The sequence below is a fragment of the Somniosus microcephalus genome, chromosome 10, assembly GCF_052327205.1.
Source record: "Somniosus microcephalus isolate GS21.2 chromosome 10, FLI_Smic_1.0, whole genome shotgun sequence".
NCBI lineage: Eukaryota > Metazoa > Chordata > Chondrichthyes > Squaliformes > Somniosidae > Somniosus > Somniosus microcephalus.
The window spans coordinates 197604624-197632086 of record NC_140996.1 but is presented as its reverse complement, the minus strand read 5'-3'; the positions used below and the strand labels follow the sequence as shown (position 1 = coordinate 197632086).

The window sequence follows — 27463 nt, the reverse complement described above, 5'->3', positions numbered from 1 at the left end:
AGACAGAATGCAAACTGGTTGCTAAGATGCATTTAACAAAAGGTGTTTCCACTACTTCAACAGCTAATGTACCCTTAAGGAAGTACGGGAAGAATAAAACATAATCACAATATAATTTAAACTGCTTTCAGGCTTAATATTTAAACACAACGGGCCGTATATTCCGATCCCTACGAGTCTGTACGGGCTATGTACACACCTATAGGGACATCGGAAATGCCGGTTTCAGGCATGCCAAGCGCATGCGCTGAAAACCGGCATTTCCGATCTCGGACGCCTGCCTCCGAAGGGCCTCTGCGGGCGGATAGTTCCGCTTTCAGGAGAACCTCCTCCCGTAGAAAACCCTTAGATATCTTACGCCTGGTAAAAGCAGACATAAGGCATAAGGCCTGCTTTTACCAGCATAAGAGGTGAAAAAAGTTTTTTTTAAATTTCACTCGTATCATTTTTTTTTAATTTAAAAAGGTAAGTTTATTTTGAGCCCCATAAAAAACTTTAATTACTTTTTTCAAAAAATTTAATGTTTAAAAAATTGCATTTATTGTAATTTCAACTCATTTAAAAAATGTGATTTTTAAAACATGTATTTAATGTTTTACAGTGTTTTTGGGGTGATCACCATTCATATATTTGACAGGTCTGTCTGTCAAGTGTATGAAGGGAGATTCCCTTCTCCTATTGGCTCCCCATGGCGCATGTGATCCCAGGGACGCTTGCAAACCGCATGCACCTCTGGGATACGTGGGCCCTGCGCATTTCGAGTTTGGAGAGGCCCAGGAGCGGAAGTATAAGCACCTCGGGAGCCCTCCAGTAAGTCCGTAGATTTTTTCCAGATCGGAGGCCTCCGCACGCAGGAAGCCTCCGATCGGAAAATACAGGCCAATCTCTTAGGTATTCTGCAGTATGACCTAGTTTGTGCCATTGTGCAGTAACATGAACTGATAATTCATATTTGATTGAATCATATGAAGTTTCATGGCCTGGAGTTTCTGCTCGATTGCGCTGGTTTTTTTCGGCACAGTTTGCCAGATAATGGCATAAGCGGTGCAAATCATCATGGAATTTTAAGCGCAAATTGCGTTCACGCAACTTGAGTTTCTGTGATCTTGTGCACTAGTTTAAAAAACATTGCACTAGAAGCAGGCCCGCCCACAAAACTGGCCACGCTCCCAGGGTGAATTAATCACCATTGGGATTTTCCGCTAATTGCGCTCGTTTGCAGGCCTTCGAGGAGGCTCTAAAATTTAAGCTGGATCTTTTGGGTGCAAAGACACTAAGAGATATGTTTTGGAAGGTATTTAATGAATTTTTTTTTTTTTTATTTACTAAGGAACTGACTACTATACCCAAATCTAACTAGAAAACAGTTTTGTATATTTTTTTTTAAAGTCATTTTCAGTCATTTAAAATCAGGTTACTCACAGGTGGTAGATTGACACTGTGATTTAAAATGCTTATTTTTTTGTGATAAACCCATTTTCAGCTGTATAAATCAAACTTTACCAAGTTACCACTCTTAAATATATCAAGGAATATTTTATAAAGCAAAATTTTTTTTTTTGAATGAAGTTTTAAAAAGCTGCTCGATTGCGCTGGTTCAAAGCAGATTTTGCATTCAGCGATATGCAAATGAGTGAGCAGAAGCTCGGGGGGGGGGGGGGGGGGAGAAAAACACTTTCAAAACGGGCGCAATTTGCGCTGGAATCCTGAGTCCAATGCAGAAACTGTACCCCCATATGTTTAATAATATAGTAACACAAATATAAAATGTCAAAATAGATGGCAAGTGCTAAGTTAAAGCAGACTTTGGGCCGGAATTTGCTGGAGCAGGGCATCCCATGGCGTGCCCGGTTAGACATTTTCCTGCATCTTTCAGCTCAAATGTCTTGCCGTCTAAGTTTCTGGAAGTGAGCGCTGATAACTGAGCGGTGAGGACAACAGGGCATCTGAGAACTTGGTGAATGACGGGTCCAGCAGTGTATCTCCTTCACCAATTAGATTTAAGGATTGAGAAATAAAGAGGAAGGACAGAGAGGGAGGGCGAATTCAATCTCAAATCAGGTACAGAAAGAGAAATAAAGAGGTAAAGAAAGATTAGATTGTGTGAGAGAGAAAAAAAACAGAAAGGAAAATAAAAAAAATTAAAAAGTAAACATTTTTAAAATCTCTAACAACAATTCACTACCTGAAGGAATGAGACTCCAGACTTTTAATTGTTCACTTTCTGGACCAGAAATGTTGATTGGCATTCATTAACAATTATCAAGTTGTTAAAAGGGTACGTATACTATTAATTACTAAACTTAACTTTCTGTGGCATGTTTAACGGGTAATTAATCTGCAAATACAGCAACTTCATAAAACTCACAGGAGGTTAAGCGTGAGGTGCCGTTTTCAGGAAACTGTCCAGCAACTTGTAATGTACCCAGAGAATTGCGAATCTCTACAACAGCGACTCCACTTCAAAAGTACTTCATTGACTGTAAAGCGCTTTGAGACGTCCGATGGTCATGAAAGGAGCTATATAAATGCAAGTCTTTCATTCTTTCTTTATCTCTCCCTCGACACAATTTGCTGACCGATTTTCATATTAATAGGTGTAAGTCATTCACACGTTATTTTTTCAGCAAATTCCATCCCTTTATGTTTAACCAATCTTTAAAGATGAAGTATATTCATCTAAAGTGCAGCATAATCCTAAGTGTATAACCTCCTCTGTTGTTTGTGCATCAGATGGTGTGGTACCGAGTTATGCAATTTCCATTTATGTAGCTCTCTTCATCGCACCAACGCTCTTCTCGGTCTTCCTGGCTGCAATGCTCCATCTCACCTTCAGTAAGCTCCCCGTTGGGAGTGGAGCTAATCTACAGAACAAATGGGAAACTGTTCAAGCTCCGGCATCCCCAGTCCAGCTCCAAGGTCGTCCCATCCTTTGTCATTGAATTACAGTACGCAGACGACGCTTGCGTCTGCGCACAATCTGAGGTCAAACTCCAAACCATCGTCAACACCTTCACCGAAGCGTACGAGAGCATGGGCCTTACACTAAACATCCGTAAGACAAAGGTCCTCTACCAACCTGCCCCCGCCACACAGTACTGTCCCCCGATTATCAAAATCCACAATGAGACCTCGGACAACGTGGACCATTTTCCATACCTCGGGAGCCTACTGTCAACAAGGGCAGACGTCGATGGCGAAGTCCAATACCGCCGCCTTCAGTCGCCTGAGGAAGAGTGTGTTTGAAGACCAGGACCTCAAACCCAGCACCAAGCTCATGGTCTACAGAGCAACAGTGATATCCGCCCTCCTGAATGCTTCAGAAACATGAACCATGTACAGTAGGTACCTCAAAGCACTGGAGAGGTACCACCAACGCTGCCTCCACAAGATCCTGCAAATCCATTGGCAGGATAGGCGCACCAAAATCAGTGTTCTCGCTCAGGCCAACATCCCCAGCATCGAAGCTTTGACCACATCGTCCGCATGCCTGATACGAGACTCTCAAAACAAGCGCTCTACTCGGAGCTCTGACACGGCAAGAGAGCCCCAGGTGGGCAGAGGAAACGTTTCAAGGACACCCTCAAAGCCTCCTTGAAAAAGTGCAACATCCCCACCGACACCTGGGAATCCCTGGCCCAAGACCGCACAAAATGGAGAAGCATCCAGGAAGGCGCCGAACACCTCGAGTCTCTTCGCCGGGAGCAAGCAGAAGCCAAGCGCAAACAGCGGAAAGAGCGCATGTCAACCCAAGCACCCCACCCACCCGCCCCTTCAACCACCATCTGCCCCACCTGTGACAGAGACTGTAGGTCCCGCATTGGATTCATCAGTCACCCGAGAACTCATTTTTAATGTGGAAGCAAGTCATCCTCGGTTCCGAGGGACTGCCCAAGAAGAAGCAGCTCTCTTCACATTAAAAAATTGTCTCAGTGTTTAACAAGGCAAAAAGACAAACATTGAGCAGGAAAGGGAGGAAAATTTGGGGGGTGAAGTGCAATGGTATTTCCATTACTTCAACAACTAATGTACACTTAAGGAAGAATAAAAAATAATCAGAGTGAAAAGTTTTTAATGAGGATTTTGCAAAAAAAGGAGGTAGTGAGGCAAAAAGTAGTCTTGGGGAAACATTCCAGAGGCAGTGACTGAAAGGTCAATGCTCAACAGTGGAGTGGAGGGAGAAATAAGAGAACAAGCAATAATCTGGTGTCAAAAGGAATGAAGAGTTTTATACATGGAGTTATGGCTAGGGAAAGAAAGTCACTCAATATGGTGGAGAAAGCCATTCGAGAGCTAACATTTGAAGAGACCTCAGCCGCCTAATCTTTGCCAGTTTCAACATCAATTTAGTTCTGAAACTCAGTGTCCACTGCTTAAGATTAGAGCTATGAGCATTTATAATTATTTGCCATCTGTAAAAGTCCCCTGATTGCGCTTCCAAACTAAAGCGTGGTGAAACTAGATAAGATTATGCAGCGCCTCCTGCCTGTTTTCTCTCTGAATTGGGCCAGGAATGTGGACTAATCAGCAAATCAGAGTGTTAAGGAGAACTCCCAGCATACAGCCATTTTGAAATGCTATGAAAAAGGCGGCAGCTGAATCACCTGCCAAGACTCCTAAGTGGTGGTGACACCTTATGCAAATACCCGGCCAATGATTCACTGTATCCTAATCAGCAAATCCAAGTGTTAGTGAAAACTCCCAACAAACAGCTAATCTCATATTTTGTCTCAGATCTCTCTCTGTTGGCTTCAGGCAGATGGGCAAAAAAGGGCAATCGTATTCTAAACTGCAAAGTTCCATGACCGAGCAACAATTAAGCTCGGACTGACCTGAATGTATGTTTACTTATATAGCCTTAAAAGGACACAGCTCCACAGAACTATACATTGTGGATTAAGAAAGAAAAGAAAGACTTGCGACCAACGAACGTTTCAAAGCGCTTTACAGCCAATGAAGTACTTTTGGAGTGTAGTCACTGTTGTAATGTGGGAAACGTGGCAGCCAAATTGTGCACAGCAAGCTCCCACAAACAGCAATGTGATAATGACCAGATAATCTGGTTTTGTTATATTGATTAAGGGATTAATATTGGCCAGGACACCAAGGATAACTCCCCTACTCTGCCTGGCATAACACTCCTGTTCTTCTAAAACAACACAGAGCACAATGGAGATGTAGGGAGGAGAAACACCATATAGGATGGTGTATTTGGAATGAAAGAGGAAAGTTCAAATGGCCAGTAACCATAATATTAATGAAAGAAATACAAGAAAGGTTAGAAGGGTGCGAGATGAATTGGCTAAAGATTAGAGAGGGTTTGACTATCAGATCATAGAATGATACAGCACAGAAGGAGGCCATTCGGCCCATCGTGCCTGCTCATTGAAAGAGCGCTCAAATTAGCCCCACTCCGCTGCTCTTTCCCCATAGCCCTGCAAATTTCCCCCCTTCAAGTATTTATCCAATTCCCTTTTTATTATTATTGAATCTGCTTCCATCACCCTTTCAGGCAGTGCATTCCAGATCATAACAACATGGTGTAAAAAAAAAATCAGCACGTGGCCTCTGGTTCTTTTGCCAAGTACCTTAAATCTGTGTCCTTTGGTTACTGACCCTTTTGTCAGTAGAAACAATTTCTCCTTATTTACTCTATCAAAACCCTTTATGATTTTGAACACCTCTATCAGATCTCCTCTTAACCTTCTCTGCTCTAAGAGCAACCACATTTTCTTTAGTCGCTCTCAAAGGCCTTGACATCCTTCCAGTGTGGTGCCCAGAATTAACCACAATGCTCCAGCTGGGGCCTAACCAGTGTCTTATAAAGATTTAGCATAACTTCCATGCTTTTGTACTCTATACCACTATTTATTCACGCCACAGAAGTGCCAGGCAATGACGATCTCCAACAAGCGAGAGTCTAACCATCTCCCCTTGAAATTCAATGGCATTACCATCGCCGAATCCCCCACTATCAACATCCTGGGGGTCACCATTAACCAGAAACTTAACTGGACCAGCCACATAAATACTGTGGCAACAAGAGCAGGTCAGAGGCTAGGTATTCTGCGGCGAGTGTCTCACCTCCTGACCCCCCCCCCCCACCCCCCCAAAGCCTTTCCACCATCTACAAGGCACACGTAAGGATTGTGATGGAATACTCTCCACTTTGCCTGGATGAGTGCAGCTCCAACAACACTCAAGAAGCTCGACACCATCCAGGACAAAGCAGCCCGCTTGATTGGCACCCCATCCACCACCTTAAACATTCACCCCCTCCACCACTGGTGGACCATAGCTGCAAGATGCACTGCAGCAACTCGCCAAGGCTTCTTCGGCAGCACCTCCCAAACCCGCGACCTCTTCCACCTAGAAGGACAAGGGCAGCAGGCGCATGGGAACACCATCACCTCCAAGTTTCCCTCCAAGTCACACACCATCCTGACTTAGAAGTATATCGCTGATCCTTCATCGTTGCTGGGTCAAAATCCTGGAACTCCCTAACAGCACTGTGGGAGTACCATCACCACACTGACTGCAGCAGTTCAAGAAGATGGCTCACCACCACATTCTCAAGGGCAACTAGGGATGGGCAATAAATGGTGGCATTGCCAGTGATGCCCTGATCCCATAAACAATTTTTTTTTTTTTTTTTTTATATAAAAGGATCCCGTATCCCTTTTTAACAGCCTTCTCAACTTTTTCTGCCACCTTCAAAGAGTGTGTACGTACACCCCCAAGTCTCTCTGTTCCTGCAGCCCCTTTAAAATTATACAATTTAGTTTATATTGCTTCTCCTCATTCTTCGTACCAGAATGAATTACTTCACACTTCTCTGCGTTAAATTTCATCTGCCATGTGTCTGCCCATTTCACCAGTCTGTCTATGTCCTCCTGAAGTGTGTTACCATCCTCCTCAGTGTTTACTACATTTCTGAATTTCATGTCATCTGCAAATTTTGAAATTATGTACTATACACCAAAGTTCAGGTTATTAATATATACTAAAAAGATCAGTGGTCCCAACACCGACCCCTGGGGAACACCACTACACACTTCTCTTCAGCCTGAAAAGCAACCAGTCACCACTACACTCTGCTTTCTGTCCCTTAGCCAATTTCATATCCATGCAGACACTATCCCTTTAATTCCATGGGCTTCAATTTTGCTAACAGGTCTATTATGTGGTACTTTATCAAACGCCTTTACAAAGTCCATATACACATCAACCGCACTACCCTCATCAACCCTCTCTGTTACTTCATCAAAGAACTCAATCAAGTTAGTCATACACGATTTGGCTTTAACAAATCCATGCAGGCTTTCATTTGTTGACCTATATTTTTCCAAGTGCCAATTAATTTTGTCCCAGATTATTTTATCTAAAAGTTTCCCCATTACCGATGTTAGACTGACTGGCCTGTACTTGCCACGTTTATCCCTCTCCCCTTATTTGAACAGGGGTGTAGCATTAGCAATCATCCAGTTCTTTGGTATGACTCTCATATCTAAGGAGGATTGGAAAATTGTGGCCAGAGCCTCTGCAATTTCCACCTTTACTTACCTCAGCAACCTAGGATGCATCCCATCTGGACCGGAGTTTTCTACTTTGAGTGCTGCCAACCTTTTAAGTACCTCTTCTTTATCTATTTTACCCTATCCAATTTCTCTAACTCCTCCTTTACTGTGGCATTGGCAGCATCCTCTTCTTTAGTGAAGATAGATGCAAAGTACGGATTAGTACCTCTGCCTCCACAAGAAGATCTCCTTTTGGTCTATGATTGGCCCCACCCTTACTTTGCCTACCTTTTTACTATTTATATATTTAAGAGACACTTTTGGGTTCCCTTTTATGTTACCCACTAATCTATTCTCATACACTTCCTTTAGCCCTTTTTCAGTTCTCTTCTGTACTTTTTGTATTCAGCTTGGTTCTTTACTGAATTATGAACCTGACATTTATCATAAGTCTCCTTTTTCTGTTTCATTTTAATCTCTCTATCTTTAGTCATCCAGTGAGCTCTAGCTTTGGATGTCCTTCCTTTCCCCCTCGTGAGAATCTATCTAGTATGTACCCGAATTATCTCTTCTTTGAAGGCCTCCCATTGCTTATTTACTGTTTTACCTGCCAATCTTTGATTCTAATGCACCTGGGCCAGATCTCTTTTGAACTCACTGAAATGAGCTCTCCTCCAGTTGAATATTTTCACATTTGATTTTCCTTGTCCTTTTCCAGACTGCTCTAAACCTAATGATATTGTGATCATTGTTCCCCAAATGCTCTCCCACTGAAACATGTGCCACTTTGCCCCACTTCATTCCCCACAACTAGATCCAGCACTGCTTTCTTCCTCATTGGGTTGGAAACATACTGATCAAGAAAGTTCTCTTGTACACATTTCAGGAATTCCTCCTCTTCTTTGCCCTTTATACTGCTATTTTCCCAGTCTATATTAGGATAATTGAACTCCCCCATTATTGCTACTCTAAAGTTATTGCATCTTTTTGCAATTTGCCTCCAAATTTGCTCCTCTATCTCCTTCCCACTATTAGTGGGCTATAGTATACACCCAGCACCGTAATAGCTCCTCTATTGTTCCTTAATTCTAACCAAATAGACTTTGTCTTTGAAACCTCAAGTACATCATCCTTTCTAGTGCTGGGAAAATGTTTCTATCCTGTCCAGAAATGAACAGTGGAACTACAATAGCATCCTCAGATATGAGAATGATATTCTAGTCTTTGATGCACTTGAACTTCAGAGTCAAGAGTTGTTGAGGGTGCTCATCAAAGAAAGCTTGGGAGTGACATTTTGTGTAAAATTCAGTCGAGTGACATCCTGAATGGGGATACATAGTGCTAAACACTATACATTCATGATGTCACTGAACAATTAATTCTAACTAAAATGCTCTCCGACCTGAAGTTTCAAAGCAAGAAAACACAGAACAAGGCATCGTTCATTGTAGCAGTAGCTATACAGAACAAAACGTCCCAGATCCGATTCCTGGTTCGTGCCAACTAAGCTCATCTTAGCCAGGGCAGTAGCTAAGGCATCAGAATTGGCTTCAGTGATCCTGGGCTGTAAGGGCACACTGAGCCAGCATCATTGCCCCTGATCGCTATCCAGTGACTCACAGAAACACACAGAATCACAGAAACCCCACAGTGCAGATAGACGCTCCTGTTGGAAAGTAAGCAAGTGAGAATATGATGAGGCTTTCCTGTGATATCGTCACAGTTTATTAGCCTGCTGACACTTATTATCTGGGCTCACACACAAAGAATGTGTACTTGGGTCACGTAGGGCTGCGGAACCCTGCCCCAGCATGAGCCAGTACCTTCAAAAGAGCAGAGAAGCACATAACAAACTCAACTGTTGAGATGCTAAAAAATATACAGGTCTCTTGAATTCAGATGAAGGCACTTTCCCTTTACAATCAATTTTAAAGATGTTTTATTGTGCATTGGTTTATATGAGCTGATATACAAGATCACAAATCATCCTCATAACATTCTGATTTTATGCATTGGCCATTTAAAAGTCAATGGTTCAGATGCTCTTGGAAAAATAAATAGTGTTGATGCTGCACAAGTAAGCTGTTAGATGTAGGCTCACTCATTTAGACTACCACTGAACATGTAAAAATTTGAATGTTTTAAAATTTGGCATACATAGGCCTAGAAATTCAGTTGTTTGCGCCAGCCGCTAGCGCCTTAGGAGGAGATGTGGGGTGCTAAGCGGCTAGCGCCCGGACGCAGCGCGATCTGCGCCTCTCGCCAACTTCAGTTAAGATTTAGCGGCGGCGCCAAGCCTTTGCGCGCGCTCAGCTGCGCACGCAGATCCTGACGTCATTTCATGGTGCAACGCCCTTTGTGCGCCCCAAACCGGAAATTCAGTGGCGCCGGCCTATTGTGCGCCTGGCGCCCCTAGCGACTGGTAGAGGGGAACGGTTCCCAGTCGCTGCGGGGCGCGGGGGGCGCTAATTAAAGGGCACTCCTCCTGTAGTAGAAATGGCAGCCATTTTGCAACACTCCTTCTTTGTGAGAGACGGATCTTTGGAGAGAGACAAAGGTAGCGAGCTTTCTGGTTTGGCTCAACACTCGCACAGGTACTTGTGGCTTCAGGCCACAGCTTTGCACTTGTCTTTAACTTCAGAGCCATAGCATTGATTGGAAACATATAAATGGGGGCTGCAATGGGTGGAAACGTTGGGCTTCTCTATTGCACTGGGCGTTGTACAGATCAAGCAGCAGTGGTCAGGCTTTGCTTCAGGGCTGCAGTGTGCAGGGCGTGCCAGCCAAACAAATCCCCCTCCCCCTTTAAGAGCTCACCGGCGCCAGAGTGTCTGCCTTCAATCAGCAACTCGCCGCACCTGCGCTGCGCCCGCCCTCGGGGGTATCGCCCCGGGCCGCCGGCTTAGCGCCTAATGATAGTCGTGCATCGCTTGTTTTAGCGCAGCAGCAACCTCTTGGGGCGATGCCACTGAATATCGGCGAAGGTGGCGCTAAGTTGCGCCGGGCGCAAACTTTAGCGGCCGCCCGGCTGTAGCGCCCCAAACGTGGCTATACTGAATTTCTAGGCCATAGTATATTGTCTCTTTAAAAGAACACAAAATGGAAATGGCCAGGAGAGAACTAAAAGATATATTGGGAATATGAGCAGGCTTCTGGTAGGAATACAATTCTAAAACTGTGGAAGGTGGGAGTAATACTAATCATTTGTCTTTCTCAATAACCTTATCAGCGATGAAATCTGCATCCAGTAAATAGAGCAGGCAATAACACCTGCTCATCGCATATGTCGAGTTTTCGTACACTCCTAATTAAAACCACAAAACCATCAGGACCTGCTGGGTTTGGCAGGGACAGACTGCGATGTGTTGAAGCTGAACTTTCCATTTTTGGATCTGCTTCAAATAATGTAAGCAGGCTGTTATAAGCCTACCAACTGAGACCATGTTTATTATGAAAAATGAACAGATCTTTAACACAGAAATGTCAGATGGCATATTATTTCTGGGGGGGGGTAGTTTGGGAATCAATGTAGCATTTCAACAAGGCAACTTTCAAATTGGATCTTTACTTAGTTCAAAACTGTAACCACATCACTTAATTACCCAATGGCAGGAAGAGTGTTACAAATAACCTCAGTGCACCCTGAGTTTGCAAGTCAAAAAAATGAGAAATCCTTCAACTGATCTGCTGTGCAGCAACTTCTGCCGGAAAGCAAATGTTCCTGTCAGCTGAGGAGAAGATCGGGCATCGTTATGACATTCCCCACAGTCAAATAGCCTGTGAAGGTTCACACATGAATAGCGACGCGGGTGAGCTATCAAAATATGACCTGCACCCATACAACCGTACCCCAGCAAGGAGTTAATGCATTTGGGAGAGGAAGTTGGGAGTGAAAACTGGCAATGAAAATTAAGAAACTGCCCCATGCCACAATAGAAAAGGCACTATGCTACTGCTGTTGACAGTAAAGATTTAATGCACAGCACAACCGTTAAAAGAGCTGTTTGATGGCCACTTAAAGTAATGACCAATTTATAAAAGGTAGCTGATGGCTGATTATGACTCAATCACTGTTTCACCCCTCAAACTTCATTATGGACATTATTAGTGGAGCTCAAATAAATGCAGGTATAGTACTGATTTTGCATCAAGATGAAACAGCATAAGAGCATTGGGTGCGCATTGCAAAAACAATAATGATGCTCAGAGGTCAGGCACTGATTGCCCTGAAGCCAGCAGGTGTAAGACTGCCTGTTGTACACTAGTAGCCTCAATAAGCTAGGTTAAGCGAGTGCGTTCCATCAGGTGTACTGTAACTCCAGCCTGGCAGAGAATCAAGTTTTAAAAATGCCTATGCAGTCTCTTGAACGCTTTTATTTTGGAGTTGTTATTGTGTTAGGAGATAAGCAATGTTCCTGCCCATGCTTTCCTATTAAAAATTAACTGGCCAAGGTGGTGAGCAATGTGCATTTGTGTTTGCTCTTGCTTTGCTAGGCAGTCCATATGGTGCAGCATTGTGCAGTCGGCTGTCTAATTTAAATCTGCTGCCCGTGCACCGCACTCTCCAGATACTGGGCTGAGACTGGTCTCTGCATCCTTACTGACATTGCACAGAAATGTGGTTCACTTCAGTGTAGTATGACAACAAAAACAAAGCGAGACAAAAATGTGCAACTGCAATAAATTAATCAAGTTGAATATAATCAAACTTTCTGGAATGACCCAGCTTGTTTTCAGGTTAGAATCATAGAAACCTACAGCACAGAAGGAGGCCAGTCAGCCTGGCTCTTTGAAAGAGCAGTTGTGCTTAGTCCCACATTCCTGCCTTTTGCCCATAACCCTGTAAGTTCCTCATCCCCAAGTACCTGTCCAACTCCCTTTTAAAATTATTTCTGGAATCAGCTTCCACCAGCTTTTCAGGTAGAGCGTCCTGACAACTCGGAGTAAAAAAAAAATCTCATCTCCCCCCTAGATCTTTTTCCAATGATTTTGAATTCATGACCTCTAGTTATTCACCCACTCACCAGAGGGAATGGTTTCTGGACATATCACAACAGCCATGGCTTCACTTCTAATCTGTGTCAAGTTAGCTAATCTCAGCTGGGCAATGCTCTGGGTACTGCAATTTCAAAATTTTGATCCTCACTTCAAGTCACTCTGTGGTTCCTCTGGGGAGTACAGCCAAAGCCAAGTCCGCGGCACCACGGGTGGCTCAGCTGTACGGGGAGGGGGAGGAAGAAGAGTGGGAGAGCAATAGTGGTAGGGGATTCGATAGTTAGGGAAACAGACAGGCGTTTCTGTGGCCACAGACATGACTCCAGGATGGTATATTGCCTTCCTGGTGCCAGGGTTAAGGATGTCTCTGAGCGGCTGCAGAACATTCCGAGGGGAGAGGGTGAACAGCCAGAGGTCGTGGTCCATATTGGTACCAACAACATAGGTAGAAAGAGGGATGAGGTCCTGCAGGCAGATTTTAGGGAGCTAAGAAAGAGATTAAAAAGCAGGACCTCAAAGGTAGTAATCTCCAGATTACTCCCGGTACCACGCACGAGTGAGTATAGAAATAGGAGGATAGAGCAGATGAATGTGTGGCTGGACAGATGGTGCAGGAGGGAGGGCTTCAGATTCCAGGGGCATTGGGGCCGGTTCTGGGGGAGGTGGGACCTGTACAGGTCGGACGGGTTGCACCTAAACAGGGCCGGAACCAATATCCTCGTGGGGAGTTTTGCTAGTGCTGTTGGGGAGGGTTTAAACTAATTTAACAGGGGGATGGGCACCAGGATGTAACATTAGAAAGGGGAAATAAAGTGCTCAAAGGATTGGGAGAGGCAGAGAGCACTAAAGTAACAAATGGTAAGGTATTAGGTGGGGTCAAACTAAGAGAATATAGGATGGTCTAAGATGGGTTTACAGTGTATGTATGTGAATGCATGAAGCGTAATAAACAAGGTAAGTGAGCTGCAGGCACAAATAGCCACATGGAAATATGATGTTGTGGCAATAATTGAGACCTGGCTCAAAAAAGGGAAGAGTTGGGTATTAAATATTCCTGGTTATAAGGTGTGCAGGAAAGATAGGAGGTAGTGTGACAGTATTGGTTAAGGAGAATGTTATGGTGCTGGAGAGGGAGGATGTCCTGGAGGGGTCAAGGACAGAATCTATAAGGTTAGAGTTAAGAAATAATAGAGGTGCCATTACACTACTAGGTGTATTCTATAGACCACTAAATAGTGGTAAAGATATGGAGAAGCAACTTTGCAGAGAAATTACAGAGAGGTGCAAGAACTATAGAGTAGTAATAATGGGGGACTTCAACTATCCTAAAATAAATTGGGATCGTAATAGTGTAAAGGGCAGAGAAGGGCAAGAATTTCTGAAGTGTGTTCAGGAGAACTTTCTTGATCAGTATTTTTCCCACCCAACAAGGGAGGAGGCATTGCTGGATCTGGTTCTGGGGAATGAGGTAGGTCAAGTGGAGCAAGTGTCAGTAGGTGAACATTTAGGCAACAGTGATCATAGTATCAGAAGGTTTAGATTAGCTATGGAAAAGGACAGGGAGCAATTGAGAGTAAAAATGTTTAACTGGGGAAGGCCAATTTCAGTGGGATGAGAACGGATCTGACCCGGATAAACTGGAATCAAAGATTGGCAGGCAAAGCTGTAATGGAACAATGGGCTGCCTTTAAAGAGGAAATAGTTCAGATACAGTTGAGGTACATTCCCACTAGGGGGAAAAGCAGGGCAACAAAAGCCAGAGCTCCCTGGATGACAAAACAAAGAGAATATGATTAAGCAGAAAAAGAGCGCGTATGACAGATGTCAGGGTTGCAAACACATCTGAGAATCAGGCTAGATATAGAAAGGTCAGAGGAGAAGTGAAAAAGAAAACAAGAGGGGCAAAGAGAGGGTATGAGAATAGAATGGCAGCCAATATAAAAGGTAATCCAAAAGTCTTTTATAGGCATATAAATAGTAAAAGGGTAGTAAGAGGAGAGGTGGAGCCGATTAGGGACCAAAAAGGAGACCTACGCATGGAGGCAGAGGGTATGGCTGAGGTACCAAATGAGTACTTTGCATCTGTCTTCACCAAGGAAGAGGATGCTGCCATAGACATGGTGAAGGAGGAAGTAGTGGAAACACTTGATAGGATAAAAATTTATAAAGAAGAGTTACTAGAAAGGCTGGCTGTACTTAAAGTAGATAAATCACCAGGAGCGGATGGGATGCATCCTAGGATGCTGAGGGAATTGAGGGCGGAAATCACGGAGGTACTGGCCATAATATTCCAATCCTCCATAGGTACAGGGTGGTACCAGAGGACTGGAGAATTTGAAATGTTACACCATTGTTCACAAAAGGGTGTAAAGTTAAACCCAGCAACTACAGGCCAGTGAGTTTAACCTCGGTAGTGGGAAAGTTTTTAGAAACAGTAATCAGGGACAAAATTGTCAGTCAGTCACTTGGATAGGTGTGGATTAATTAAGGAAAGCCAGCACAGATTTGTTAAAAACAATGTTTAACCAACTTGATCGATTTTTTTGATGAGGTAACAGAGGGTTGATGAGGGTAATGTGGTTGACGTAGTGTACATGGACTTCCAAAAGGCGTTCGACAAAGTGCCACATAATAGGCTTGCCAGCAAAGTTGAAGCCCATGGAATAAAAGGGACAGTGGCAGCATGGATACGAAATTGGCAAAGTGACAGGAAACAGAGAGTAGTGGTGAACGGTTGTTTTTTGGACTGGAGGAAGGTTTACAGTGGTGTTCCCCAGGGGTCGGTTCTAGGACCACTGCTTTTCTTGATATATATTAATGACTTGGACGTGGGTGTACAGGGCACAATTTCAAAATTTGCAGATGACACAAAACTTGGAAGTATAGTGAACTGTGAGGAGGAGAGTGATAGACTTCAGGAAGACAGACAGGCTGGTGAAATGGGCAGATGAAATTTAACACAGAAAAGTGTGAAGTGATACATTTTGGTAGAAAGATTGGGGAGACGTCATAGAACATAGAAACATAGAAGATAGGAGCAGGAGTAGGCCATTCGGCCCTTCGAGCCTGCTCCACCATTCAATGAGATCATGGCTGATCATCCAAATTCAGTACCCTGTCCCTGCCTTCTCCCCATATCCCTTGATCCCTTTAGCCTTAAGGAATATATCCAACTCTTTCTTGAATATATTTAATGAACTGGCCTCCACCGCCCTCTGTGGCAGAGAATTCCACAGGTTCACCACTCTCTGGGTGAAGAAATTCCTCCTCATTTCAGTCCTAAATGGCTTACCCCTTATCCTTAGACTATGACCCCTGGTTCTGGACTCCCCGGCCATCAGAAACATCCTTCCTGCATCTAGTCTGTCCAGGCCTGACAGAATTTTATAGGTTTCGATGAGATCCCCTCTCAATCTTCTAAACTCCAGTGAGTATAAGCCCAATCGACACAATCTCTCCTCATACATCATTCCTGCCATCCCAGGTATCAGCCTGGTGAATCTTCGCTGCACTCCTTCCATGGCAAGAACGTCCTTCCTCAGGTAATGGTACAATGCTAAAGGGGGTGCACGAACAGAGAGACCTGGGGGTATCTGTGCACAAATCGTTGAAGGTGGCAGGGCAGGTTGAGAAAGCAGTTAAAAAGGCTGATGGGATCCTGGGCTTCATAAATAGGGGTATATAGAGAGTACAAAACTGTGGAAATTATGAAGAACCTGTATAAATCACTGGTTTGGCCCCAACTGGAGTATTGTCTCCAATTCTGGGCAGCACACTTCAGGAAGGATGCGAAGGCCTTAGAGAGGGCACAGAAAAGATTTACGAGAATGATTCCAGGAATGAGGGACTTCAGTTACGTTGATAGACTGGAGAAGCTGGGGTTGTTCTCCTGGGAGCAGAGAAGATTGAGAGGAGATTTGATAGAGGTGTTCAAAATCATAAGGTGTCTGGACAGAGTAGATAGAGAGAAACTGTTCCCATTGGTAGAAGAGTCGAGAACCAGAGGATTTAAGGTGATTGGCAAAAGAACCAAAGGCGACGTAAGAAAAAACTATTTTACGCAGCGAGTGGTTAAGATCTGGAATGCACTGTCTGAAAGGGTGGTGGAGGTAGACTCAATCTTATCTTTTAAAAGGGAGTTGGATAAGTATTTGAAGGGAGAAGGTTTGCAGGGCTACGGGGAAAGGGCGGGGGAGTGGGACTAGCCGAGAGTCGACACGGGCTCGACGGGCCGAATGGCCTTCTTCCGTGCTGTAACCATTCTATGATTCACTACTACTGAGCCAAGGCCAACACTACAAAAGTATTAAAATATTTTAGTATCTTCCCTGCTGTGCAGTCAGCAGAATAGAACAGCTTTGCAACCAACGATTCATGTATTGTATGCGAAAAGGATGCAATTTAATAAAGGTAGTACTAGTTTACCAAGTACCTACAACTTCAGTCTCAATTGCAAATTTTATTCTGGAATGAAGCCAGTGCCAAATTAAAATAAACTCACCCTCTTCTGGCCATGGCTTTAATACCAAGGGGATTCTGCTGGTGGGCAGCATAAATACCATCCCAGAGTACAAATCCACATTTGATCGGTGAATGTCAGTGCCAGGAAAGAGAGGATAACAGTGCGGCGACAGGACTTCAGGGAATGACTGAATTGAAAATTACAAAGCATGCTGTTGTGTGCCCTGAGTTTACCACATGTAATCATGTAAATGTGTTAATAAAACCCAGTAAAATGGTTCACACAAAAATATAACTTTTACATTCCTTCTCAATTATTTTTAATTGGTGGCGATACAGTGCAACTCTACACATATTAAACATTGTGAAAATACTGAGATTCTTACACAATAAATGTAACAAGGCACTGAAATTACAAGTTTATAAGATTTAAAAAGAACAAAACAATTCATTTTATTCCAGATACAAACTGTTGCTCTGTGCATTTGATGGGATTTTCCTCAAGATAAGATAGTATATGAAGATCACACTATTTGAACAGAAGAACATAAGAAATAGGAGCAGTAGGTCGGTCATTTAGCCCTTCAAGTCTGCTCCGCCATTCAATAAGATCATGGCTGATCTTCGACCTCAACTCCACTTTCCTGCACTATCCCCATATCCCTTGATCCCCTTAATATTCAAAAATCTATCGATCTCTGTCTTGAATATACTCAACGACTGAGCCTCCACAGCCCTCTGGGGTAGAGAATTCCAAAGATTCACCACCCTCTGAGTGAAGAAATTTCTCCTCATCTCAGTCCTAAATGTCCCCTTATTCTGAGACTGTGACCCCCGGTTCTAGACTCCCCGACCAGAGGAAACATCCTCGCTGCATCTACCCTGTCAAGTCCTGTAAGAATTTGAAAACAGCAATTTAAAGACTCCAGTTTCTAGCTTTGACTTAGTAATCTGATTCTTTTCCACTAATATACAGCTGAATGACAAATATATATATTCAAAAACTTGTGCACCAAAACCTGTACAAATGGGATGGCATTTCATGACATAAAATGACTACTCTGTCAATTTCACATTTCAAATTGAGTGCATTTCCAAAAGTACTGGTATTGTGCTTGTGTTTTCAATTATTCTCAGTACAATACGAACAAGAAAATCAGTAGTGCAGAAAGATAATGGTTGGTTAGTAGACACAGAGCTGTAAGAAAGTAACAAATAACTTAATTTACAGGATAAATGGGTAGTCTCTGTTAAGCTCCGCAGAACTTTTTGGTTAATACATTACTCAGGCATTTCATTCAACCACTCCCAATAGCTTATCTTCTTTAGGATAGTACCTGACTTTTGTAATAAGAAACATAATCAGTATTTGACAGCTATAGTAAAGGGAGAAAATGATTTACCGTGAGCCAGAACAGCCCTGATAATCTGTAGATTACTGTACTTAATCTCCGTTTCAGGAAACCTGATGAAACAAACCATGAGTGTATACATCTATTTTTTTTCTTTGCTACTGGAGTTAATGGTTACAAAGTCTATAACCTGTCACTGGAGAAATCCTCCCACTTCATCTTGTCCCTGTGACTTAAGTTTTGAAAAATTGGCATTTGAAGGATGAGGGCTTTCCACAGGAACAGCAGACAGACAAAACCCACTTTTATATTGGTGTAGAAGTACGGGTCTCGTAAAACGCAGATATAAATCTGCCAGATTTTCTACGGCCAGTATTCAGGAAATTCTTGCCTTTTTACCCTGTCGCCCTGAATAGTGGCCTGAGCAAACCTTTCAGGTTTACAATGGTATAGACACCAAGACCTGCGCTTCAAGAACCAGCAGCACAAATACCTACGATAGGTTGGGGTTTTGTCACAATTCAAATCAGAAAAAGTCTACATATTTCCAACATCTATTTACGATCTGTCCAGACACCTTAAATTTGGTGACTGCATGCTGGGAGAGAATCTTTGTTGCTTAGGTTTAGTTGTTTCTGCTAATTTGATATCCACACATACACGAGCAAATGCAAACTGTCACTTTAAAGGCATTATTTTTATGCAAATGCATTTTGAGTGCAAAGCAAGCAGAAACTATTTACAGTAATAGTCTGGTGCTTTGTTTTGAAATAAATCAATTCAAAGCAACGAGTATAGGTCTAAAGTTAGGATCGAGTTCAGGAATCCAGCACCTGAATTTGATAAGCTTCGCTCAAATATAGAAGACATGTTTTCATTTTCTGTGTTCCAGATTGGAACTTTAGAAAAAGAGTACAAGAAGCATATCCCAAACAGCAAGTCCCAGCTCAAGTTCTCCTGAACCTATAGTTACGACGTCTAATCCCCAAAGAAATTCCTGACGTCTGTGTTGGTATATGAAAGCTTATGTAAGTATAACTAAGAGTCAGAAAAGTGTCACATCTGTGTTATTTTTGTACGAGAAGGTAGAAGTTAAGTTCTAAAATTAAGTCAAATCTGCAGTGATTTTCCATTACTGGCTATTTTTTTCTTGTACTAAACGTGATTTGAAGTCACACTCTCTGATAGAGCGTGTATTCTTCTGCTACCTGAAGACTATTTTCATCAGAGGAGAGGCGAGAGAAGCTGCGCTGAATATCAACGCAGCATTTGACTGATTATGCCACCAAGGAGCCCTACCAAAACTGAAGTTAATGCGAGTCAAAGGAAAGACTCCAGTGATTGGAGTCCTAACTGACACAAAGGAAGATGACCATGGTTGTTGGAGGCCATTCATCATAGCCCCAGGACATCGCTGCAGGAATTCCTCAGGGAAGTCGTCCAACCAACTTCAGTTACTTTATCATGGCTTTCCCTTCAACTTTAAGTCTGGAATGGGGCTGTGCGATGACAATTCTGCAGTATCCAGCTCCATTCACAATTCCACTGATAAGAAAACGGCCTGTGCCAGCCTACAGCAGGACCTGGACACAATTCAGGCTTGGGTTGACAACTGGCAGGTAACATTCACACCACATGATTGCCAGGTAATGATCATTTCAAACAAGAGAAGCCCTAGATATCTCCTCTGACCTTTAAAGGCATCACCGTTGCTGAGTCACCCATCAACGCCTTGAGGGTCACCACTGACCAGAAGCTTAACTCGACCAGCCATGTTAACAATGTGGCTACAAGAGCAGAGGCTGGATACTCTGCTATGAGTGGCTCACATCCTGACCACTCAAAGCCTGTATACCATCTACAAGGCTCAAATGATGAGTGTGATGGAATTCTCATCACTCACCTGAATGAGTGCAGCTGCAACCACACTCAAGAAGCTTGAAACCATCTAGAACAGAATTGTTTGCTTGATCGGCTCCCGTGCCACTGAAATCATTATCCACTTCCCCATCACCGGCACACTGTAACAGCAGTTTCTTTACTATCTATAGGATGCACTGCAGCAACTCACCAAGCTTCATTGAATCCTACAGCACAGAAGGAGACCATTCAGCCTATTGTGCCTGTGCCGGCTCTTTGAAAGAGCTATCCAATTGACAACTACGTCAACAGCACCTCCTTTGCCTACGAGCTAACCACCAAGATGGATAGGAACTGCAATGTTGTGGGAACACCATCACCTCTAAGTTCCTCTTCATGTCCACACCAACCTGACAGACATATACTGTCATTCCTCCATTGCTATTTGGCCAGTATCGCGGAACTCCCCTACATCATCGTGCGACTACTATCACTACAAGAACTACAATGAACTCAAGGAGAAGGCCCACCATCACCTTCTCATGGTAACCAGGGGTAGGTTATAAATGTGGTAAAGGCAGCGGCACCAATATCCTGAAAACAAATAAAAGTCTAAAAAAAAACAAGTGGGATGTGTGAATTCCAGATAGCTGCTGAAGTGGCGGGTTTTATAATGGACAGGATGAATTCCATAGTTCTAGAATCATAATAAGGAAACTGATGGGTGATTTGGAAAGGTAGGCTACATAGAACATTGGTATTCTCCTGCCTAAAACATTACTGTGCTATTATATGTAGAACTGCTTCAAATACAAGTGGTTCTGCTTGTCTGCTCTTTGGAGCTATGGGACCTGCCCCACTGATGCCTGCCGCCAGAAGAAAAATGGCAGCAGGTGGCAGCAATTCACGATGCTGCTCCAGCTCTGCTGCTAATACTTCGAGGAATTCACCCTCCCTACCCCACCATCAGGAGTGCCACCAGCACCTCATTTAACTTATAGAACTGCCACCAAAGTCAGGGCTGCCATCAGCAACAGCAATATGATGTAAACACAACCCATGAACCATTAGCTTTTGTTTATTATTGAAGGTGACCAACTTCTTCCAGACTTCACAGGAGAAACACAGTTTAAGATGCACAAGAATTCTTATTAGATAGTCAAAGCAATGCGGACATGCAATGTAGAACACATCTTTAAAGTGGCTGAGCTAAACATTAGCAGGAATCCCCTCCCCCCCCAAATAGCCCCCGTAAGATAAGTGGGTCTAGAAATGACATACATTACTTACTTTTCTGATTGAAGCTTAGTAGTTTTGATGATGAGATCTTGTGTCTGTTCCTTTGCTAGCTGGAAATGAACAGAAAAATTTGTTTTGCTGTTAAGTACCCGAGAAAAGTCAAATATATCCACGGTCTAACGTCTTCAGATAACACATCAACAATTCTTACACAAATAAATATTTTACTGCACATCACTTATACAACTCTAAGTCAAGAATGAAAATTACATTCAACACATTTGATTTTTCTAGCCAGAATGTAGCTTTAATCTTCTCCCCACTCCCATCTCCCCTAAGGGGGCGGGGACAGGTAACCTGTTCCCAGGTTTATGCCAATGGCATTCCGAACGGGACATTAGGAGGTGCGTCAGAGCAGCCCAAGACGACTGTCTTCCAAATCTGCCTGTGTGAAAAAGCAACTTGTCTCCAACCAGAAACATCTGCACAGCAACATGGATAAAAACAGAAACTCATCCTGTGGAGTTTAGCAGGTACCCACATTCTATTACTCAGCACTTCTCACATCCCCCTGCCCCCTCCCAATCCCACTTCCTTCTGTGTCCACCCCTGGAAACAACTTACCCCCAAGTCACTTACAATGTCACTTTCAAATTCCCAACTGTCTAGCCTTTCGTCCTCCATTCACCATGACATTTCTGCAGCTTCCTGCTCAATCACAACCTCGCTTCCACCTTTGATTCCTTTATCCACACTTAAACCATTACTCTCTCTCTCACCTTGACCATCCCCCCTGGTACAGCCCTCATCTCCACTCCCTTAAGTCCAAGGGACGCAGACTTGAACATTTATGGCAGACAACTGGTTGAGCCATTCATCGTCGGATCTGGCTGGACCGCATAAAGCACTATCGGGCCCTGCTCTCCTCTGCCAAAACTGCTCACTATTCCAGGATCATCCTGGAATGCAAAGATAATCCCCGGCTTCTCTTCACTACAAACCGTCTTTTTAAGCCGCTCTCTCCTGCCTCCTCATCTCCGAAAAGTGTGACAAGCTCATGGACTTCTTTGTCACTAAGATTGGGACCATCCATACAGCTGCCTCTGTTGCTTTCCTCTCTTCCCCTAGCCCACCAAGCCAAACTTCCCCCAAGGTCATTGTGCATTCATTAATAGTCATCTCTTAACTGAGGTTCCCAAGATCCTACTGTGAAGGTTAGGGGAATGGGATACAGTCTTTTCTTTTTGTATTTTGAATCAAGAATGGACTGTTTCTGCTGACTTGCAGACTGAACAGCTCAGTCCACCTATACTGGTCAGCAAAGTGGCTCCATGCACCCTGACTCTATGCATATTGCCAAACCACTGGGGAATTGTTTCTTTGTTGCTCTTACTGTTCTGGAACCAACACGAACATATACACTGGAAAGTTTCCAAAGCAGAGAGAACTGGTTAGCAGACAGAAAGCAAAGAGTTGGAATAAACGGGTCTTTTTCCGAGTGGCAGGCAGTGACTAGTGGGGTACCACAGGGATCGGTCCTTGGATATATATATTAATGATCTAGACGAGGGAACTACAGGAAACTTTGGTTTATCCGGAGGTTGTATGTCCGGAATACTCGATCTAACGGCAAAAATCAGGAGCCGTTTTCTATAAGTTTCTTTGGATCTCGTTCTTTTTTTTCCCCAGTCAGGCACTGCAAGGTCTGTAGCTATAGCAACAGCTTCAGCTAGAGACGCTTGCAGCTGCAGCCGACTCTTTAGAAGCTGTTGCTAAGCAACAGTGTTTGTTGTCAGATACGGAGATGAAAACCTCCGTATGCTTCAACATTAACTTTGTATGTCCGGCAGTTTTGATAGATCAGCAACACGCCGGTCCCGTCGGTGCCGGATATCACAAAGTTTCCTGTAGATGTAATATCTCCAAGTTTGCAGACGACACAAAGCTGGGTGGGCGTGTGTGCTGTGAGGAGGATGCCGAGAAACTCCAGTATGATTTGGACAGGTTGGGTGATTGGGCAGAAGCATGGCAGATACAATATAACGTGGATAAATGCGAGGTTATCCACTTTGGTGTCAAAAACAGGAAGGCAGATTATTATCTGAATGGCAATAGATTGGGAGAAGGGGAAGTGCAACGAGACCTGGGTGTCCTTGTGCACCAGTCGCTGAAGGTAGGCATGCAGGTGCAGCAGGTGGTTAAGAAGGCAAATGGTATGTTGGCCTTCGTAGCGAGAGGGTTTGAGTACAGGAACAAGGATGTCTTGCTGCAGTTGTACAAGGCCTTGGTGAGACCACACCTTGAGTATTGTGTGCAGTTTTGGTCGCCTTATCTGAGGAAGGATGTTCTTGCCATGGAAGGAGTGCAGCGAAGATTCACCAGGCTGATACCTGGGATGGCAGGAATGACGTATGAGGAGAGATTGGGTCGATTGGGCTTATACTTGCTGGAGTTTAGAAGAATGAGAGGGGATCTCATTGAAAACTTATAAAATTCTAACAGGACTAGACAGACTAGATGCAGGAAGGATGTTCCTGATGGTCGGGGAGTACAGAACCAGGGGTCACAGTCTAAGGATAAGGGGTAAGCCAGTTAGGACAGAGATGAGGAGGAATTTCTTCACCCAGAGAGTGGTGAACCTGTGGAATTCTCTACCACAGAAGGCAGTAGAGGCCAATTCATTAAATATATTCAAGAAGGAGTTGGATATATTTCTTAAGGCTAAAGGGATCAAGGGATAAAGAGCGGCCTGAGAGCGGACCTGAATTAAAGCAGCAGCAGCGGCGAGGCTCCGATTCAAAAACAACAACAAAAAATCAAGAGTGACGCCACAGGAGAGCAGGTAGGTGATTGGTTGGTGAGTATTGCAGCTTTTTTTTGCTCTCTAAGTTAGGGAAGGGGGTTAAATTAAGAGCTGAGAAACTGTAACTTGCTAGTACTTAGTAAATTAATAACTTAAACTAGATAAAATAATCAAACAATAAAACTAAAATATCAATTGAATAAAAGCTTTAACTCATTGATTAATAAATAAAACAAGGTTAGAGATAGCAGGGCAGGTGGTGTGTCATAACTGCAGCATGTGGGAGTTTGTGGAGAGCATCGCAATCCCGAGCAACCACATCTGCGGTAAGTGCCGGCAGCTTGAGGAACAGTAGAAAGGATCTCAGCTCAGAAGATCAGGAAGTAGAATCAGTATGGGTGGAGATAAGGAATAACAAGGGGCAGGAAACACTGGTGGGAGTATTTCATAATTCTCAAAATATTTCATAATTCTCAACCAAAATACATTCCATTGAGAAACAAAAACTCCACAGGAAAAGTGATCCATCCGTGGCTAACTAAAGAAAGATAGCATTAGATTGAAAGAAGAAGCTTATAATGTTGCGAAGAATAGTAGCAAGCCTGAGGTTTGGGAGAGTTTCAGAAACCAGCAAAGGATGACCAAAAAATTGATAAAAAGGAAAAAAATAGAATAGAAAATGAGCAAGAAATATAAAAACAGATTGTAAGAACTTCTACAAGTATGTAAAAAGAGAGCAGCAAAATTAAACGTAGGTCCTTTAGAGGCTGAGACAGCAGAAATTATTATGGGGAATAAGGAAATGGCAGAAACGTTACACAAATATTTTGTATGCATCTTCACAGTAGAAGACACAAAAAGCATACCAAAAATGGTGGGGAACCAAGGATCTAATGAGGGTGAGGAACTTAACGTAATTAACATAAGTAGAGAAAAAGTACTAGAGAAACTAATGGGACTAAAAGCCGACAAATCCCCTGGGCCTGATGGCCTACATCCTAGGGTTCTAAAAGAGGTGGCTGAAGAGATAGTGGATGCATTGGTTTTGATCTTCCAAAATTCCCTAGATTCTAGAACAGTCCCAGCGGATTGGAAGGTAGCAAATGTAACACCACTATACAAGAAAGGAGGGAGAGAGAAAACCGGGAACTACAGGCCAGTTAGCCTGACATCAGTCGTCCGGAAAATGCTGGAATCCATTGTTAAGGTAGTGGTATCAAGTCACTTAGAAAATCATAACATGATTAGGCATAATCAACATGGTTTTATGAAAGGAAAAACTTTGACAAATTTATTAGAATTTTTTTTGAGGATGTAACTAGCAGGGTAGATAAAGGGGAACCAGTGAATGCAGTATATTTGGATTTCCAAAAGGCATTCGATAAGGTGCCACATAAAAGGTTATTACACAACCTAAGGGCTCATGGGATTGGGGGTAATATAGTAGCATGGATAGAGGATTGGTTAATGGACAGAAAACAGAGAGTAGGGATAAACGGATCTTTTTCAGGTTGGCAGGCTGTAACTAGTGGGGTGCCGCAAGGATCAGTGTTGGGGCCTCAGCTATTTACAATCTATATTAATGACCTAGATGAAGGGACCGAGTGTAATATATCCAAGTTTGCTGACGATACAAAGCTAGGTGGGACAGTAAGCTGTGAGGAGAACACAAAGAGTCTGCAAAGGGATATAGATAGACTGTGAGTGGGCAGTAAGGTGGCAGATGGAGTATAACATAGGGAAATGTGAGGTTATTCACTTTGGTAGGAAGAATAGAAAAACAATATTTTTTAAATGGTTAGAAACTTTTAAATGTTGGTGTTCAGAGGGATTTGGGTGTCCTCGTGCAAGAAACACAAAAAGCTAGCATGCAGGTACAGCAAGCAATAAGGAGGGCAAATGGTATGTTGGCCTTTATTGCAAGGGGATTGGAGTATAAGAATAAGGAAGTCTTGCTACAATTGTGCAAGGCCTTGGTGAGACCACATCTGGAGTACTGTGCATAGTTTTGATCTCCTTATCTAAGGGAGGATATACTTGCCTTGGAGGCGGTGCAACAAAGGTTCACTAGATTGATTCCTGGGATGAGAGGGCTGTCCTATGAGGAGAGATTGTGTAGAATGGGGCTATACTCTCTGGAGTTCAGAAGAATAAGAGTTGATCTCATTGAAACATACAAGATTCTGAAGGGGATTGACAGGGTAGATGAAAGGTTGTTTTCCCTGCCTGGAGTGTCTAGAACTAGGGGGCATAGTCTCAGGATAAGGGGTAGGCCATTTAAGACCGAGATGAGGAGGAATTTCTTCACTCAGAGGGTTGTGAATCTTTGGAATTCTCTGCCCCCGAGGGCTGTGGATGCTGAGTCTTTGAGTATATTCAAGGCTGAGATAGATAGATTTTTGGACTCATGGGGAATCAAGGGATATGGAGATCGGGCGGGAAAGTGGAGTTGAGGTCGATGATTGGCCATGATCTTGTTGAATGGCAGAGCAGGCTCAAGGGGCCGTATGGCCTACTCCTGCTCCTATTTCTTATGTTCTTATGCTTTGACCTCAGAGTCTCATATATGGGATAAGATAATGGCAGTCATCTGCCAACCCTAACCCACAAAATGCCACAACACACTTGTCATGTGAAAATAGAAGAGTTAACAGTAGTCAGCGCTTATCAAACTTCCTGTATAATGTCAATCCAGGTCATGTTCCTGTGCCTTCTGTGGGAGGTATGGGTTTCTTGCACCTTACCTTTAAACGACTCGTCATATCTTGACAGCAGGCACTCATCGCTTGGACATCTTCATGAACACCCTCCAGTTCCTGAGAGAGTAAATCAAAATGCCATTTTACATAGCCGTCATAAAATAAAAACGTAAAACACAATTGGATTTCTTTTTCTGTTCAAAATAAAATTATATTTTGGTTATTAGCATAACAGGTTATAAAAACATTACACTGTTGCGAGGATGGGGATGGAGGGCAGTGCCTTCCCATAGAGGATATGGAAAAATTGGAGGGAAACTCATCACTTAGAGCGGCATTAGTAGAGGTCTAGAGCCATGTTGCCTGCTAGCGATGCATGGCTCAGCGAAACCAAAAACAACCACCTCCATTTATGTAACACTTTTAATGTAATAAAATGTCACAAGGTGCTGCACAGAAACCAGAACAAAGGCTGAGTGGTAGAAGAAGATTTAGCAGAAGTGACCAAACCGTGACTGAAGAGGTAGGATTTGAGGC

The 27463-nt window shown here is 43.3% G+C and overlaps 1 protein-coding gene across 2 annotated transcripts in view; it reads right to left on the bottom strand.

Annotated features, from left to right (window-relative positions):
- Positions 1-27463, bottom strand: part of cog6 (component of oligomeric golgi complex 6) — a 149153-nt gene that overhangs the window by 83209 nt on the left and 38481 nt on the right. For both annotated transcript variants that reach the window (XM_085999410.1, XM_085999411.1), the window contains 2 exons: positions 26972-27043; positions 21476-21534 (listed from right to left, as the gene is read on the bottom strand). In XM_085999410.1, the coding sequence (XP_085855536.1) occupies positions 21476-21534; positions 26972-27043 (131 nt within the window). The remainder of the gene's footprint in view (positions 1-21475; positions 21535-26971; positions 27044-27463) is intronic.